Source organism: Nyctibius grandis, chromosome Z (assembly GCF_013368605.1).
Source record: "Nyctibius grandis isolate bNycGra1 chromosome Z, bNycGra1.pri, whole genome shotgun sequence".
In the NCBI taxonomy this organism is placed as follows: Eukaryota; Metazoa; Chordata; class Aves; order Nyctibiiformes; family Nyctibiidae; genus Nyctibius; species Nyctibius grandis.
In genome coordinates, this window is record NC_090695.1 from 99743329 (window position 1) to 99761111 (window position 17783).

The 17783-nt window shown below is 42.8% G+C and overlaps 2 protein-coding genes across 9 annotated transcripts in view; both read left to right on the plus strand.

Annotated features, from left to right (window-relative positions):
- Positions 1 to 49: 49 nt before the first annotated feature.
- IL4R (interleukin 4 receptor) lies at positions 50 to 17099 on the plus strand. 5 transcript variants are annotated; one of them, XM_068423952.1, is made up of 10 exons: positions 55 to 246; positions 5133 to 5246; positions 9083 to 9224; positions 10106 to 10260; positions 11345 to 11499; positions 12108 to 12264; positions 13056 to 13155; positions 13779 to 13848; positions 13988 to 14064; positions 14178 to 17099. In XM_068423952.1, exons 2-10 carry the CDS (start codon positions 5174 to 5176, stop codon positions 16507 to 16509), a joined length of 3261 nt encoding a protein of 1086 aa, XP_068280053.1. In that variant the 5' UTR covers positions 55 to 246; positions 5133 to 5173; the 3' UTR covers positions 16510 to 17099. The 5 variants fall into 5 exon arrangements, with proteins under 5 accessions (XP_068280058.1, XP_068280053.1, XP_068280054.1 ...); XM_068423953.1 differs by lacking the exon at positions 55 to 246 and adding an exon at positions 9527 to 9590 and having other exon boundaries at positions 5157 to 5246; XM_068423957.1 differs by lacking the exon at positions 13988 to 14064 and having other exon boundaries at positions 50 to 246; positions 14178 to 14336.
- IL21R (interleukin 21 receptor) overlaps positions 16723 to 17783 on the plus strand; it is a 33417-nt gene continuing 32356 nt past the window's right edge. For all 4 annotated transcript variants that reach the window (XR_011050156.1, XR_011050152.1, XR_011050153.1 and 1 more), the window contains exon 1: positions 16723 to 16811. The gene's annotated coding sequence lies outside the window, so the exon portion shown is untranslated. The remainder of the gene's footprint in view (positions 16812 to 17783) is intronic.

Here is a 17783-nt window from a genome sequence, read left to right on the forward strand (position 1 = left end):
CCGGCGCAGGTGGCGCCGCGCTGGCAGCGGGAGCGGCGGGACGGGGCGTGTCCGCGCGGCCGGCAGCCGCTTCCGCCGGGCCGGGCCGGGCCGGGCCGGGCCTAGCTGCGGTGCCGCCAGCAGCGCGCAGATCGGGGAGCGCGGTGCCCGTGTCAGGGCGGACCCGCGGGGCCGGGACCGGACCGGACCGAAGCCCGGGCGCGGGAGCCCGCCGCGCCGCTCCGACCGGGAGCCGGACCAGGCAAGGTACGTCCGGCGGCTCGTCCTTCCCCCCGCTCGGCCGAAGGGCGGTCGCGTCCTTTCTCTAACTGTGGCCGGCGCCGCATTCGTGCGATTTATGCCTTGCCGCTCGCCCGTGGCTGCCGTTCTCCTCACCGACGCCGAAGCGGCGCTCGCGTTTCCGCACTCCCGGCCCCGGCGGGCGGCGGCGGCCCGAGCTGGGCCGGGAGGGCGCCGGGCCTGCGCTGCCTGGCGGTGACGGGGGCGGGGCGGGCAGCGTTCCCGTCACTACTGTGCGGTGTCCCGGGGTCCGGGCGGGGGGTCCTGGGCCCCGCGGCTGCCGGGGGGCGGCGGGGAGCGCAGGCCCCAGCGTGGGGCCCGCGGGTCGCACAGGCGCTGTCCTCGGCAGAAGTGTTTTTCCTTCCCTGGGGTTACTCCCCTCGGGCTCTCCTTTGACATAACGCAGGACAGAGCTGGTGTAAGTGCCGGCAGTTTCCGTCCCGCTGGGAGGCCCGTCTGACGGGGGCGGGCGCGGGAGGGCTCCGGCGCTCGCCCGTGGAGCCGGCTCGGCCCGGAGCCGCGTTCCCTGGTCAGAGCTCACCGCGCTGAACTTGCTCTGACGTTCAGGGCCGGTCCCGGGTCTCGGGTTTCCTTCTTTAAAAATTGCTCCCAGTGTGTGTGGATTCTGAGAGAACTTCAGACCGATTTATGCTGAGCTCTCAGAACCAGGGGTTCAGAAATGCAGGATCAGACGGGAGCTGTTCTAGTCACTTCAGTCTAGACATCTTGTAATTTTGGCATTTTTTTCCAACGTGTCCGAATTAAGCAGTTTCTGTAGTTTCTGTCCGTTGTAAATTAGGAAATATCTGAAGTAATCTTGCTGCTTGCAGACTGTGATTTGCAATTTGTCAAATTGTGTGAAAGTGCTGTACTCCTTATGGGCCCAAGTGGGCTGTTATTGTGCCCTTTGCTGACTTCTGTCGCATCGATATGAAAATGTGCTGGAATGCAGAAACTTCGGCTTAAGTCATAAATAAAAATTAACCAGTTTCAAGGTTTTTAAAGAGAACGCACCTGCTCATTTTGAGAGGCTCTCCTCATGTTTATGAGGAGAGGTTTATCCAGATGTGCCCTGTCCTGCTCCAGAAATGCAGATATTTGTATGTTGTTGCACGTTGTTGCGTAAAATGACATTAATGCTAAGTATCCCAAACTACATGAAGGAATTTGTGGAACGAGGATGACATTAAAATATTAGTAAAATTACTCATTTAAAAAGAATAAAAAAGAATGTCTTGCTCCTTTAAAATGCACCATTCTGAAGTTAAATTGCTTCTTTAGTGATCATACAATGATGCAGGAAATACTGTGTTAGATAAGCAATAGTATGTGTATTATGTCTTTTAAGATAAAAATGGGACAAAGCCTCCTCACTAAAGAATCCCTAACCTCAGGACCTGGTCGTGGATTTGAGTTTCTGCTTACCCAGCGCTTTCCACTGCAGTGGTCTCCGCAAGAAGAGAGAATGTTAACACAACGGTGTATTAATCGAATTGCAAAGCAGCAGATCTTCCAGTCTACCCTTTCATCTAAACCTCCTCCTACAGGACTCCGTCCTCAGCTTCCAAATTCTTGTGAAAACCCACTTTGTCTGAGACGCCTACGGGTTTCACCACACACATACTTTGTGCGGTTGCCTCTGACAGTCACATTGCATGTCAGAGAGTAGGTGTTACGATTTATGTTCCTGTAGGTCTGCCATTTTGTATGGGCACTTAAAAAAATCAAATTACTCCCTAGCTTTTTTCTTTTCAAATTTTGATACAAAATCAGTTGATGAACTTTTGCTTTGATTTGTTATATACTGCTTATCTTATTTTGCTCTGCAGTTACAGCCAATGTTTTAAACCAGAAAGAATAAGACAAGATGTACTTTAATTTTGAAAAGAACTAGTTTTAAAATAGGGAGTGGTCCTTTACCTGTTGCAGCAAAGGTAAATTAAGCAATCTTATGTAGAGATTACTATTGCTTTTGGGCCTGAGTTACTCTTTGAGCATAACAATTTTGCAAATTATGCCTGTAGATTAAATGTGACCCCTAATTTATTTAGAAGACCAGAACTTATTATTGTTTTTCTTGATAGTAAGTGAAATCTTTTCAATCACATTTTTTTTTCAAGTGACAGAAGTGATAAATGATGAAAGCACATAACTTGTGCCAGTAATCACATAGACCTGCTTCTATCCCTGACAGAGATTTCTTTCATAGTTTTGGGGAAGTCACTTACGTCTTTCATACCTTACTTTTCCCAAATATATTGGGATTACGAGGTTTGCTGTGATTTTAGTATTCTCTGTATGTGTTATATACTTTAAGATTGGTGTTTCATTATCTGATATAAAGAAAAACTTAAGAGCTAACAGACAGAAAAGGTATTGCCAATTTAAAATTTTCTACCCTTGCACTCTTATTTAAAAGAAAAGTTTGGGAGCGATGGGTTAACTCCGTTTTCATCAACATGTGCAGATCTTTTCTCCAATGGGGGAGATACTTTTTCCCTGCCATCCGCTGATTCATACATGCTTATGTGGTACAGGATTCTCTGCCAAAGTTTTAAGAGTTTCTTGGAACTCCAGTCATGCGACAGTGTTACTTAACACTGGACTGTAAAGCAAACGCTTCCTCTCTTGAGAATTCCAGGAAAAAGGAGGAAAAGGAGGAGGACTTTTTTATGCTGGAGCAGTTTGGTTTTTTGTCTGAGCAGCAGCAAAGCCACTTGTGTTCTTTTCAGAAAATGTGTTACTATGCTCAGTCATCTTTTGTCTGTTCCCAAAATCTGAAAAGCTTAGCTCTTGAGTAATAAGTTTCTTGAGCATTTATGAGAAATTCTTCTTTCAAGTATGTCCTTTATTACTAGACGAGCCGTAACTGCCTCAGAGAAGGTCACAAAAGAGTTTCCATTCTAATCTTCTCTTTTCACTAACAATGTTCTTCTCTCTTAACCTCTATTTTGAAATTTTCCATGTTTAATCTTTCGAAGCTTGTTTTTAAAGAGTGGTCAATCATGCATGTGAGAATAGAAGAAATATAGTATCATTAAACATGACTTTTCTGACAAGCGCAGGAACTTGGATTATGAGGTAGTTGCCTTGCAGCTGAATCTGATGTACTGAAGTAACAATCAGGAGTGAACTGCTAGTACTTCTAAATATATTGAAAAAAATTAAGATTCTATTGCTACGTTTCATGGTAGTTTGATTTATGTAGATGTATTTATTAATAGAAGGTGTAGTCTTTATAAAAAAATTATTTTTCTGACCCTTACTCAACTGAGAAAGAGTCCAGCTGTTGCCTGCCTTGTGTTTATTCTATTTGAATATTTGACAACACATACTCAGCAGCTGTGCTTGAGAACCTTCCCGTTTTAGAGAGAAGTTATTTGAGGGGATATGGCTTTGGTAGCATGCCTTTGAGGCTGCACATCCTTACATGTATACAGTGCCCACATGCATACTTCCAAAAAGGTCATTAAATTTTTCCTAAGCTAATCACTTAACGAGTTTATACTGCAGCGGAGTTGCTGATCCCTTGCCAATTCCTTTTGCCTTGTGTGCTGGTCAAACTCGAATCTATTAGAAGCGTCAAAGGTTGTTCTGCTGCTGTAGCTGGAGCAGAGGGTATTGAACCACCAACAAAGACATTTCAATGGTCTCTTCTGCTTCAGCATCTAGGAATGCTTCTGCAGAAAGCCCAACACCGCTCTCCTGCTAAAGGAGATCTTCTGAGAAGTTCTCTCCTCTTTACTCAGTCACACAGAGAGAATCAGGAGGTTTTGAAATCAAAAATAACATGCCACCTGGGAACTTTGCAGGTGTCAGCAGAGCAACTGCAGCACGCAGGTAGGAAGAGCACTGCGTCCAGACTCAGAGATTAGAAAATACCAAGAGCACAAGAGGAAGGGGCAGAAGGGTTGTGTATTAACAATGCACAATGTTAATTAAGCCAATAAGACGATGTGCTGCTCAACAGGTTTTAGCCCTCTTTGTACTGAATACACAGTCGTGGTTATTCCGTATTAGTTAGCATGACTTTACCTGCAAATTTACCAAAATTTTAAATGCATCACGTGCATTTCTAGTGATACGAAAGCTGGTAGCCATATCTAATCCAGAATATGATCTTCCACTAAGTGGCTACATTGCATCAGCAAAAGAATCTTGGGGGAATAAGTTTTTTTAAAGTCTTTAATTATTTCATCTGTTTTCAGTTTACTTAAGCAGCTTCGCTATGCTTACAGAATTCAAATATCTAAAAGCTATGTAATTTTCCTTCTCTGAAGTTGTGCTGGTTATATGATGATTAGGTTTGTGTTTTACAACTTCTTTCTGATTATTTACCTTTTTAATGAATCTGCATTCTGCTGAAGCAAGGCTCAGAGGTCTTTGCTAAAATGTTTTTCAAGAGGATAGTGTTACCTAGGGTACTGCTGATAGGACTTGGGAAAAAGTTTTTGTCAATAGATCAGACGCTTCATTCTTGAATTCTTTTTGAGTTATCTGAGTGGAATCGTAGGGCTTTGGTGACGTGTTGATTGTCCATGATTTTGCTCTAGTGCTTACCCTTTTAATGTCTCGCATACTAGCAGCTTTGCTTTTGTAGTAGCTGAAAACAGTAGGTCCACTGCCAGTGTCAGTCTAGTATCCTCTGTAATTAAAACTTTGCAGAAAAGTTTTCAAGCTCATTTGTGTTCTCCTTATTCTTCTGCACTTCTCTGTTCCATGAGGTAACTTTAGGGGGATCAGGCACTGCAGGGGATCTGAATCCTAACATTTAGCAGAGTGGTAGGAGGAACTACACCCTTACCTTAACTGGGACACTGATGTAAGCTTCTAATAATGTTTTCTGTTGGCAGAATTTCAGCACAGCTTGTCCTGCTGAACCTGGCCAGTGTCAATGATGGCAAGACTCTCAAGTGCTGCACCACATACCCTGTGGATCCTTTTCTTTTCGTATACATCAAATGAAGGTACGTTTGTCAACGTTTTGAATTATTATACAGAAGATTTTATTGGCAGCATTTTCCCATGACTGGTAGGCAACACTATTACCATTAATTAACTGAAATAAAATGTGTAACTTCAAATGTCAGAAATGTCCATATACTAGAATAAATTCTTAGAATTTTTCTTTTTATTGACCATATGGGCAAAGAAAAATAGGAATTTGCAGGAAAGAGAAACTGAGGTTTGGAAAGTCATGTCCCTGCTTCCCCATTAGCTAGTCTCTACTGGACACCTTGCTGCAAACAAGGTCCTCAGCGATAACCCGGGGACATCTCTGTAGTAATCCCCTCAGAGCAGAAAGGACTAGTCTCTCGTTTGCTCATTTTCATAACTGCCACCGTTCGCCGTGCCGGACCTTGAGGGGGCTGCGCTCACGAAATGGAGCCTGTAGATCTGCTGTTGAAGGGCTTCTGTCAGTTTGTATTCTCAGAGGTGTGCAGTGGCTAAGTCGGAAAATTTAGTTGACTGGTTTTGAACAAATTTTGCAGGCACTTGCTGTGAGCCGTGCCGTGCTCTGACCTGTGCCTGGACAGGGGCAGGTGACTGCCACGTGATGTCCTGGGTGCTCTTCGCCCTTCTTTTGGTCTGGCAGGACGTGTAGCTGCGTTAAGTCTTGATGCTGCTTGTTAGCTAATGGTTATTTTCTGAAGTTCAACTGGCAGGGGCTGAATATGAAAATGTTTTTTTCCTTGTATCTTTTATGATATTTGATTATAAAGACAAGTTAGATATATAAAATCATGTTTTCTGACAATGCATTTTTATTCTCTGGAAAATGAATCTTAACGTTTTGCTTTCTGTAGTTTTTGAGTAGTTCCACAGTAGTCTGCAATTTTTGGTTTTCTTTTTTTTTTTAAAGCAAACCAAAATTGTTAAAAGAAAATTAAAAATAGGCTGTCTCTAAAAAAGGTTTACTAGCTACTTTCTTATGTGCTGTGAAATAGTACAATTTGAATTTGAATTAATGAGAAAGATCAAGGTTTATGAGAGTACATTGGCTGCGTCATCTGATCTAAGTAATCCCACATTTTCTGTAAATTATCTTTATCAAGGTTTAATTTTACAGATCTTTTTAATCCCCTAGTTAACTACATGTTTTAAGTTTCTTCAGTGTGGTGTTCTGGTTGTGGATTAAAAAAGAACTCCAGTATTTCAGTTCCCTTTTTTAACTACACGAACTGAAAACAAACTCTGTAGTGTATGTGGTTTCAAAAGGAAATTCTCAAATATCTGAGGTTTAAAAAAACTACAGTGTACCAGAGATGGAAAAGGGAGAAGGTCACAGGAAAAGAATACAGAAGATAGTTTAGAGTTCTGTAAAGACAGGACACTGAAAGGTGAGATAAAGTAAAGCTGCTGATCATCATAGCTTAACACAGCAGGAATAGCTTCATTTAATTGAAGGATTCTTGAAAGTGTAAGATCATTAACACATTGAAAAATAATGACGTTTATCTTTAAAGGGCTTAAAGTGTTAGTACTTCTTTTAAAAGTGCATCTTAAGGTGGAATAAAAAACAAACTAACAATAAAAATACAAATGGCAACCAAATATAAACAACAGCAACAGGATAAATAGGTAATGGTTCTTTTAAAATAAATGAGCAGCGTGACTGTTAGAGTATTGCAGAAGTTTAATCTTTAGCTTGCTGCTCCTTTGATGATTCTTGGGTTTTTTTGAAGAATCAGGGACTAGGCAGAACAAAAGGGAACTAAATGTGGTGCTGCCATCCAGAAAGGCTGTAAGAGTGATAGTTCTTATCTACAACATAAATACCTAGCCTTAGTGACTGAAACAAAACAAAACTTTTCTAAATATTTGAACTCTAATGAAACAGTGAGCTGCAGTCAGTTCTAGGTTTATAACCAGTCAATGTACCAGACAATTTAGATTATGATTTTTATAGAATTTTTAAATGGTTCCTTGACGTTGCCATACATCCTCAGTTGTGTAAGTGAGCCTCCCTAAGGTTGTTGAGCTTACTCAAGTGATCCAGGACTGCTTGGTAGTCAGGTTTTGTGAGAGGCCTTTTAGAAAGGCAAGTAAAATTGATATGTGGATTTTAATGAGAGTGAATGACCATACAATGACAGTATTAAACAATTAAGTGTTTCTTTGAGTCAGGTTTTTATTAAGTACCAGAGGGTCTGGTGGTAGATCCCGTTGTATGTAATGTATCGTGTCCACTAAAAGGCATCTGACCATCATGTTTATTACATTTGCAGATACTGCACTGCATCAGAGTATGCAGAAGTTGTATCAGAATAAGTAACACAAGTGGACTACAGAAAAGTAGAAATGTAGGAAGGATAAAATTAAATTAGGTATTTTTGACAACAAAAGTTTTTGATTGGGAGGAATAATCTGAAAGTTAGGTACCCATTGGAAAGAATAAGCCTGTGAAGCAGCAGTGGCTGAAGGACAAAGACCTTACAGGATACGAATTGTTGGCAACTTAATCTTGAATTTGCAATGTAAATGACAAGAATAAAGACTTAGTAATGTGCTGGGCCTTGTAAACAAAATTATTTACATACTATAGAGAAATGAAATAATGTCTTTATATGGCCCTTGTGTAATTACCACAGGAAACCTTCTAGCAGAGCCCCTTAGGAAACTACCAGAAAAATATCAATTGATAGGATTCTAAAAACCAGCCAAAGCTTTTCTAAATTTTTACAGGGAATTGAGATGTAGAGCAGGAGAGAAGGATTTAGATCTGTACAACCTGTGTGAGAAAAGGGAGATAGTGTTAATATTTACCAGTAACAGAGAAGTCAAACATCAAAGAAGGCAAAGGATTGTCTGGGATGATAAAAGTATTAGCTATTTCTGACTACTTCATTTAGAAGTGATCGCATTCCAGTACCACGGTTGGCACACTGTTGTCCTAATAACAGCATGACCTTATTGTCACGTAGCTGCTCCTCTTCTGTTCCTTGTTTCACGCATGTGGAGTGCATTGAAATAATGGAAAATGAGGCTGGAAGGGATACTGGGGATTGTGTATTCCATTTCCCTTTGCAGTTCTAACAAAGATACTTTGACCAATGTTTGCTATTTTTTTTCTTAAATAGTCCAAGTGGAAGAGATTGTAAATGCGAACACTGGGAGTGCAGAGACTTTGGGCTTTTCTGTACCCTCTCAATGCCTGGAACAACATGACTCTCAGTCTCTCCAGGTCTCCAAACACTATCATAACAATGAAAAGTAGAAGGCAGAACAGGAAATACTGAATGAAATTAAGAAAAACTTGTATACTAGAAGAAAGCCTGTGACAGGAGGATCTTCTAGGCGATGGGGAACTGCTCTGGGGGGGCAGAGGGCATGCGTTTGGGAAGCTTAGAACCATTGTAGATAAAGCACGAGCACATGCCTGTAGGCAGTAATCTTGGGCTGACTCTGCTAATTATCTGCATTTTGGCTTTTGAACCTTTTGTATTTAACACATAGGATGATGCTGTTTTAAAATTAAATGTTGATGAGTTTTAGATAGAGCTATCAGGATCAGATTTTCTATGCTTGGAAGACTGTGTTGGATGAGTTGTGCCTTTCTATTTCAATATTACTGCTGCAGACCTTCTTCCTCTCCAAGACTGTAGACGTCGTCTCCAGAAAGGTGGAGACATTTGGTGACGTGCATCTCATTCCATTTACCCAGAACATGAAAAATAGCAATGCTTTCACGTAATTTATAGGGGGTTGGTAGCTCTGTTTAGATGGAGAAGTTTATGTTTCTGCTTAGTCCGATTCATTCTTTTGATTCTCTTGCTTCTCCTTGTGTGCTGCTTCTCCCTAGTGATGGCTGCAGGACATGTACAGCAATTTGCGTGCTTCACTGACTATGACAAAGAGCTGGTTTGTCACTGGAGGGTGCCTGCACAAACTAACTGCTCCAAAGAATTCCTGCTCTACTACCAGAAGGATTTTTTTCCTCTGCCGTAAGTGTTTAATAAGATGTTATATTATCCTTTTTGGAACTTCATATGTCCTATAGCCATTGTCAGCTTTGATTCCCTCCCTCTACCATGGGTGTCTGGGACAAAATGTAATCCTGATTATTCCTCTTGCCAGGAGGAAAATGGGTTGCTGCAATTAAGAGCACACTCTGTTCAGTGGCCTACTCTTCCACAGACCTCTGCACTCTTAGCACAGAGGAGTGATCACGTCCTGCTTGTAGGAGTGGTAGGACTCTCATAAGTTTACCCAACCTTCACTTCACGTGAAATTTTCCCTCCTTCAGGAGAAATCTTACCTGATTCACCAGTCTCTAGCCTGTGTGAAAGGCGCTCTCCCCTGGAGCCCAGGTGATTATCTCTGCGTACAGTCTGACTCCATGTTCAAGCACAGACTGTTGTCCCTGTTCTGCAGCAGGGCCAGTCGTCATCTCTGACAAAGGAAGATGCATCTGGGCTTTCCTGTTCCTCTCCATATGATTTCTCCATACAGACATCCAAATAACCTCAATTTGTACACTGTAGTAAACCTGTTCTGATGCTAGCAAGCTGTCAGTCCACTCCTTCAGAGGTTGAAGTGTGATGAAGGGTGTTAATTTTTCCTCTTGGGATCAATCCTTAGCATTTCTGACAAGGTTTTCATTTGTGTGATACAGGTACCCAAGGGGTATTTGGGGAGGGTGGGTTGTTTGGGAGTTTGGGGGAGCTCAGGTTTGGTTTGGATCTGTTTGGGCTAAACGTTTCTGGAAACTGAGCTTGTTTGTCTCAGATTTGATTAGCTCTACGCATTGGGAAGCTTGATTTTGCCTTTTCAACTAGCGTGCCACACTCTGTAAACATCACATAATTTTCTGCCTGTTTTTCAGAAATCGTGTGTGTGTCCCTGAGAATGGAAAAGACAGTTTAAGGTGCACTTGCACAATATGTCCGGATTATTTTGTATCAGGCCTCACGTATATTCTAGCTCTACAGTTCAATGGGACCAGTATGTGGAATTACAGTGTTACACCAGCCCTGGTTGGTAAGAAACTGTTTACTTTTTAACCAGGACATCTGGTTCCAGGCTTTGCAGTCCTAGCTAGCTCCTTATTCGTGTCACTGGAACAGTTTTTCCTTATCAGAGGTGAAAAGTGCCATGCTGCCTTAAATGCAAAATCCATTTGGCTTAGAAACCTGATTCTGGAGTAGATTCTTAAGGAAAGAGCGTAAGTAATGGGGCAAGCAGAGAGTGATTATTCCTCTAGCTGTACCCTCTCAGCTGCCAACCAGCAGCAGTTGGGGGCTTAGATGTGTCTTAGTGCATTTTACTTGTGGCTGTAGAATTCAAGGATGAAGAGGAATGTGCTACTTCCAGTTTCTAGAAAGACACTAGACGATCCCTACTGAAATGTCTTCCGTTCCTGCCTCTGTCATGCTCTGATTTTTCATGCTAGTTGAATCATCCCTCTGAACAGAGATTTTTACAGTAATTGCTGTTGGATTATAACAACCAGTGATAAAAAGTTAGTGGCTCTGCTCTTTCCCAGGACAGAGCGTAGATACAGTTTATGTCTCTCTGTAGGCACCTAGCTTGTTGAGAACAGTGTGCTTCTTCATAACGCTTGTCACCTGCAACCCTCGGAGAAGCCATTCACGTGCCGTAGGCAGGCATTCGTCTGCATCGATGAGCTGGTTCTTTTCAAAATACTTGATTGTCGCTGCTACTCATGAGCAGAATAAGCAGGAGCCTGCGTGAGTTTCTGAGAGACAGGTAGCCAGGACAGCCTGGCTGCGAAGCTGTCGGAAGCTGTGCCTGCCCCACAGCCCAGCGTGCTGTTGTGAGGGTGCTGGTTGTTCCCACTTTTCCAGGCTGAAAGCTGCATCCAGTGCACCAAAAGGTTGAACTTGCAGGTTGTTCAGCCAGCTTGAAGATTCAGTGCTTGTTAACGAATACCTTGCAGTTGCTTTGTTTTGGCCTCTCTATCGTTGTGCTACAGCATAGTGAAAAGGGCTAAATGCATTGACTGCGATGGGATTCTGGTCTCTGGTGAATGTTTGTCTCTGCTTCTCTCCGTCAGTGCTTTCCCATTGCCACGTTCTCCTTAATTGTATTTTTTAACATACAGTTAAACCAAGGGCCCCCAAAAATCTTGCCATTGAGAAAGTTGAAAATGGTAATTTCAATCTGAGCTGGGAGGAGAGCTACTCTCCTCCATCCATGCTCTCTGGACAGCCGGTCATCTATGAAGTGAAATACTGGAGGAAGCAGCACCCGACAGAGGTAAGAGACAGCCAGTCTCTTCATTTTCTGTCTCTCTGGAGCTTTCAGGTTAAAAAACTCCTCTGAAAAGTCTTGAAACAATTTCATGAATAATGATGTAAGGGCCAGCAAGGGCAAATCCCACAACGTTCCTGATCTCACACTTGCCACAGGTCACGTTGCCCCAAGGTGGTTCAGCTGGGCTTTAAAGTGTTTAAACTCTTCTGACTGCCACCCCAAAATGGTCTGCTGCTCACAGTAGGGCAGAAATTGAAAATACAGTGCTTCTGTTCCCTGAACTTCATTTGCTCCTTAGACATCAGGAAGCCGGAGGCTGTTCATGACTCTGTGGCACACTTGAGGCATTTCAGACACCCTCCTGAACAATCCAGCACTTTAGGGCTGGGCTGCTTCTGGTGGGGGAAGAACATGCGTGGTGGCATGTCAGAAATGCCACCTGCTCATGACAACAAAGTGCAGTATCACACACAGCAGATTAGGTATACAGTCATTCATTTGCTCGTTTGTGAAAGGTCGCTGAACCACGTAACACTATTGTTATTTAATTGCTGTCACTAACCCTTCACCTCACAAAGAAATCAAAGTGGACTTTCTCACTTTCTTTTCAGGTTTCTGTAAAAGCAATTAACTACCAGGCAAAAAGCTTTGAAATTACTGCAAGCTCCTTGAGGGGAGGCTATGATTACGTTGCAAGTGTAAGGTGTAACTATACGGACTACCCAGCCTACTGGAGTGAATGGAGTGAAGAAGTTGAATTTCACTGTGGTAAGTATTGTAACAAATAGCAGCTTGATAAAAGGATGGCATAGTTTTATAAACCATATCTTATATACCCTGCTGCTCTCCTCTCGGAGGAGATTTGTGGAATCATCATCTTCATCCTTTTGAATGTATTGTGGATACATCTGTAAAGGCTTCCGAAGAGACTAAACATAAAAAGGCAACTCCTGGGGAAAGTAAGGAAGAGAAGACCAAGGGAAGTTGGATTGTGTAGCCTTATGACAAAAAGGCTGAAAGGGGATGTGTTTATTCTCTATAAATATTTTATGAAGTAGACACCAGGGAAGAAGAGATACTTAAACTAAAGAACAACATTGACGTAAGAGCAAGTGGGTATAAATGAACAAGAGATACTTAGGCTGCAAATAAAGCAGTACTTTAACCATGAGAGGGCTGAGGGTTTATAAAAATCTCTGAAGAGCAACAGGTAGGACAAGAAGCATACCTGCCCTGCAGTGGAGATGATAATGCCATTTTAGGGACCGTGTGACAGGTTTGTCCACAGGAGCTGACAAATGGCCTCACAGTACGTACTGGCTCTCCCAGCTCCTAACGCTCCCAGTAACTGACTGCAGTACCTGCACTGGCCTTTCAGACATGCCACACGCCATCGCCGCTGGTACCTGTGTGTGTTCTGTTGTTTATCTGCTGAAGGCTTTATTTTACATCCTCTAAAGGAGCATATTTTTAAGGTGCAAAAGAGCAATGAATTTGGTATTGCCAGTAGTTGTATTTATATGCACATGCACATGTAAATCTATATGTTTGTTTAACAGATTACCAAGTAACAGCTGAAGACATTCTGCAGATGGCTGTTCCCGTATCCTGCATACTGATCATGGCAGTATCTGTAATTTGTTACTTCTGTTTTACCAAGTATGTATCATACTGTTCACAGGTTCTATAGAGTAGCAGTTTGCATGGGTACCAGTATTGCTATTGATTAGCTGAGTGTCTAGTAGTACAGAAAGCTAATGTTTTGGTTTTCCTCAGCACCTTTATCTCGTGCTCTATGAGAAACGTTTTATAAACACGAATCAGTTGCACTCTGTCATTTTCTGAATAGATAACTGAATATTCTCTATTAATCTTACTAGGATGGGCTTGTTATAGCGTCCAAAACAGGCTACAGTTATGGGGTTTGTCAGTTTTGGACCCCAGTCTTTGCTGGAGTTCCAGTAATGATGGTTAAATATCTGTATTTTTTTTTTACATTTTTTTAGTGGTGATGTGAAAGTGAGATCCTATCTGTTTCGCAAGTCATTTCAAACACGATTAGAAGAACATGTGACTGTGGTTGTGCACAGCAGTCACGCACCAAACACAGAAGCATCTTTGCACTAGTTTAATGAAAAGCAGCACTTGGAGATGCACAGAACAAGCACTTCCTGTTGCTGCAATGCAGATGGCGAAGAGGGAGAGGAGAACAGAAGAGGCAGGTGTACACTGATGAAGCCAAAATGCAGTCAAAGCAAACAATTCTAATTCTTCCCTTGCAGAGTGAAGAAAGAATGGTGGGATCAAATCCCAAATCCAGCAAAGAGCCATTCGGTCGTAAAAAATGTCAAGGTAATTTAAAGGCTTTGCAAAAAATACATTTTCCTGATCACCAGAAGTAGAATATGTAGTAAGTGCTATTGTCTGGCTAGTGCGGGGCATACTGAATAGAATTCACATGTGTCCTAAATCTCATTTGTATCTTTATTAGTTTTCAGTTTTGTGCTACATTGATGAAATTAAGTTCCCTTTCCATGATTTAAAGCAGAGTCGTATGGAAAACCAAATGTAAGTAAGAGAAAGGAAAAAAAAAAACAACAACCACCCTCTGCTTTACAGCATAAAATAATTTCCTATTACATAAACATTAACTGTCCTTTCCTTTTGACTTCCAAAAACAGAAGTTGCAAGAATTGTCTGGCTCAAAGTTTGTCAAGCCAAAACTTCAAGGGAAAAGATAACATCAGCAATGTTGAGAAATCTTGCAGTTGCCACAGCAAGTCTGGAGAGTGGTTTCCAAATGGCAGCAGTGCAGTTTTAACCCCTGAGACAGTTCTGGTTGAAAAGTCTATAGAAATCTGTGAATGTTTAACAGACATTGAGGCTGAGAGCCAGGAAGAGACCAGTGACCAGATCACCATGTTTGAGCCTTGTGAGAGCAGCATCAATGCTTTCAGAGCGCACACTGAACACAATGATGCACTAGCTAGCATGTTTATTGAGCTCCTGGCAGATGGAAACAACATGCAAGACAATAAAGACACAGATGTCATCACAGGTGAGAATAAAACCTTTGAGAAGCTTGAGTCAGAAAATCCGTCACAGCGAAATCCAAAAGAAAGCACAGCCCAGAGTCAGCAGCCATGTGATATTTCTCATACAGTCTCCCTTTTCACCAAAGCCTCTCAAGATGACTACAATTGTAGTACAGCCAGCAAGAAGTCAGAACAATCAGAAGAATCCTTTGAATCTGGCTACCACAGCTCCAGCATAAATTCTGCTTCTCTGGATGCAAGAGATCTTCAACATATGGTTCATCAAAGCCTTTTTCCACGCAGTTCTGAAAGTCAGCATGACTCGTGTGTCCTGATCCAGGAATCTCCAAATAAACCATCCTTTGGGACCAAAAAAGACAGAATAAGCCACCCTGCACACAGGAGTTTTGATACTCTTGTGTCTCCATCCATGGGGCTGTGTAGCTCTGCATATAAGAGCTTTGACACCCTCATCTCTCCATCTGTGGAGCCCTGTGGTTCTGCCTACAAGAGCTGTGACACCATTATGTCTTCATCCATGGAGCCCTGTGGTTCTGCCTACAAGAGCTGTGACACCCTCATCTCTCCATCCGTGGAGCCCTGTGGTTCTGCCTACAAGAGCTTTGACACCCTCATCTCTCCATCCGTGGAGCCCTGTGGTTCTGCCTACAAGAGCTGTGACACCCTTACCTCTCCATCCATGGAGCCCTGTGGTTCTGCCTACAAGAGCTTTGATACTCTTGTGTCTGCATTCAAGGAACCAAGTAGCTCTGCATATAAGAGCTTTGATACCCTTATGTCTCAGTCTGTGGCAGACAGTAGCCTGACTCTGTGTTTTAAAAATGTGTGCTCTTCACCACGTTTGACACAGTTTTCAGAGACACCAGAACTTAGCTGCAGAGATCAAATTTATCGACCCCCTAGCAATGAGACATGTTATACCAACTACAGATCTCCCTGCACTGAGCTTGATTTTCAGAGCACCTGTTCAGAACATACTGATTTTCCATCTTTCTCCACACATGCAAATGACAGCGCTTCAGCTTTCCTACCAGAGGAAGAAATACATAAGCAAGTAACATGTCAAAATGTTCCAAAGAAAGCCAATGTAATTTCTTGCCCCGTTGGACCTCAGCCATCTGGTTATCAACCTTTTGATAATGCAGTTAAATGTAACGGTACATACTGTGACAGTGACAGTGAGGTTACCTCTAGGTCACTACATGAACCCTTCGTTTGTACTTTGTACAACAACCTGAGAGAAACACCTCCAGATACCATAATCTGTGAACCTGACCAGAGGACAGATGACCATGTATGTTTTGACTGCAGCGTTGTCCCAGGTTTAGCCTCTAGTGAGAGTGTCACGCACACCAGTGATGGCAGCCTTTGGATCATCAACTCTGATGAGCTGTCTAGTGATAGCAAAGGTGGCAATACCAGCAGAGACGAACAGCTATTGCATTTGTTAGAGCTGAACTGTCAGGATTTTAACAGCGGAGAAAGAACTATAAGGGGGACAAAACCTAACAGCTTTAACTCTACTGGTAAAGGAATGCAAGAGAGCAGCAGTAACAGCCTAAATACTGACTTTCACTGCCACCCACACAACCACTTGAGGAGACTTGGAAATGCAGGGGAAAATGAAGAGGTGATAAAGCATGGGGTAGCCAGGAGGTGTGGCTCAGCAGCTGGCTTACCAGAAGAATCGCTGGACAGCACTGGGCTAAACTTAGGAAGAAAAACTGCAGAGCCCCTGGAGCTCCTGGTCTCAGACAAGTTGTCACCTTCTCTTGTTGTGGATAACTCCTGTCCTTCTCATCCTCACACCATTCACAGTGAGGGTTCCAGACTGGCACCTGCAGTTAAAAAAAGACCAGTAGAACTATTGAGGGAAAGCAGCAGGAAGAATGAGAAAAAAATGAAACTTGTACAAGCCCTTGCACAGGAGGACAACTGCTACATGAAGGTAGCCTAGCCACTCTTGCCGAGACTGAACCAAACCAGTCTTTGGAAATAAACTGTATGGCAAATTGAAATGTTGCTTGTTCTTCCAATCTTACCTGAAGCGAGGGCTGCTGCAGTTCAGACATGGATTCAGTGGGTTGTAACACTCGTGCCTGCTGCAGGGCTGGCAGCCGGTGTTCGTGTGCAGGCCCCTGAGGAGCAGCAGGGGTTAGCACCTAACAATTGCAGCTACAACTCTATCAGGGGGCGAAGCCAGAGCTAAAGTTTCTCGGGCCGTGATTGTTCTCTAAAAGTGAGGAGCAGCTGCATGAGGTAGGAGTTCTTCGTACCGCTCCTGTGGTTATTGCCCTGGCCCTGTGTGTTGCTTGGGAAGCACACAAAGGTGATGTGGAAGGTGCTGACACACCTGGCAGTGGGACGTGGGAGCAGGTCAAAGGGGAAGTGGCTGTCTCGCACTGACAGCATGACACAGCTTCCACAATTTATTTATTGGGCGAGGGGAGGAGGGAGGTCCTGCGTGCCTAGCCCCAGCATGGGGGATATGTTTCTATGCTTCCTCAGTCAAGACCTGAAATAAAGATTACTGTCATTTGGGCTTAAGCATTGCTATTATTGATGATTAGTTTCTTATTCTGAAGAAGCACGCAGAGTTATTTCATACTTCTACAGCTGTAAATGGAATCATATATTTCTTCGCAGAAAGTTTATCCGTGGTCATTCATGGTCAAACTCCCTGAAGTGATGGAGCATTTTTTCAGCTTCTTGTTCTTGTCCAGTCAGAATGGGAATTATGCCTGCAGCTTTAAGGCAGCGTGTACTTCTTGTAGGGTAATTGTTCCAAAAGTTTTGCTCACGACTTTGAACTTTTCTGGGGCATTATCATATATTTTGATATGATAAGTTCTACCCTGGTATGCTGGCACTGGCACAAAATAGTTAAGAACTGTAAAGTAATTTTATGTGTATTAAAATATATATGTGTATTCTCATTATTTAGAAAACCCTATTTGCATTGTCATTAATAAGGGAGGAAACCATAACGCTAAGCACAGAAACTGGTTTAACATGTTTCGTAAGTAAGATTTTTGTACTGCAAATCTCTCTTGACAGTTCAGGTTGGCCAAGTAGTAGAGGTATCTATGCATCAATTTTGCAGTGATAAAAAAGGGTGTGTAAGCCCTGGAAGGATACTTGCAGTGAAGTGTCTATTTAGATGTGATAGTTAATATTTGTGTAGGCACTGGTTTGTAGCTCACTTTCACTAAGGTGATGGTTAGTGAAAGA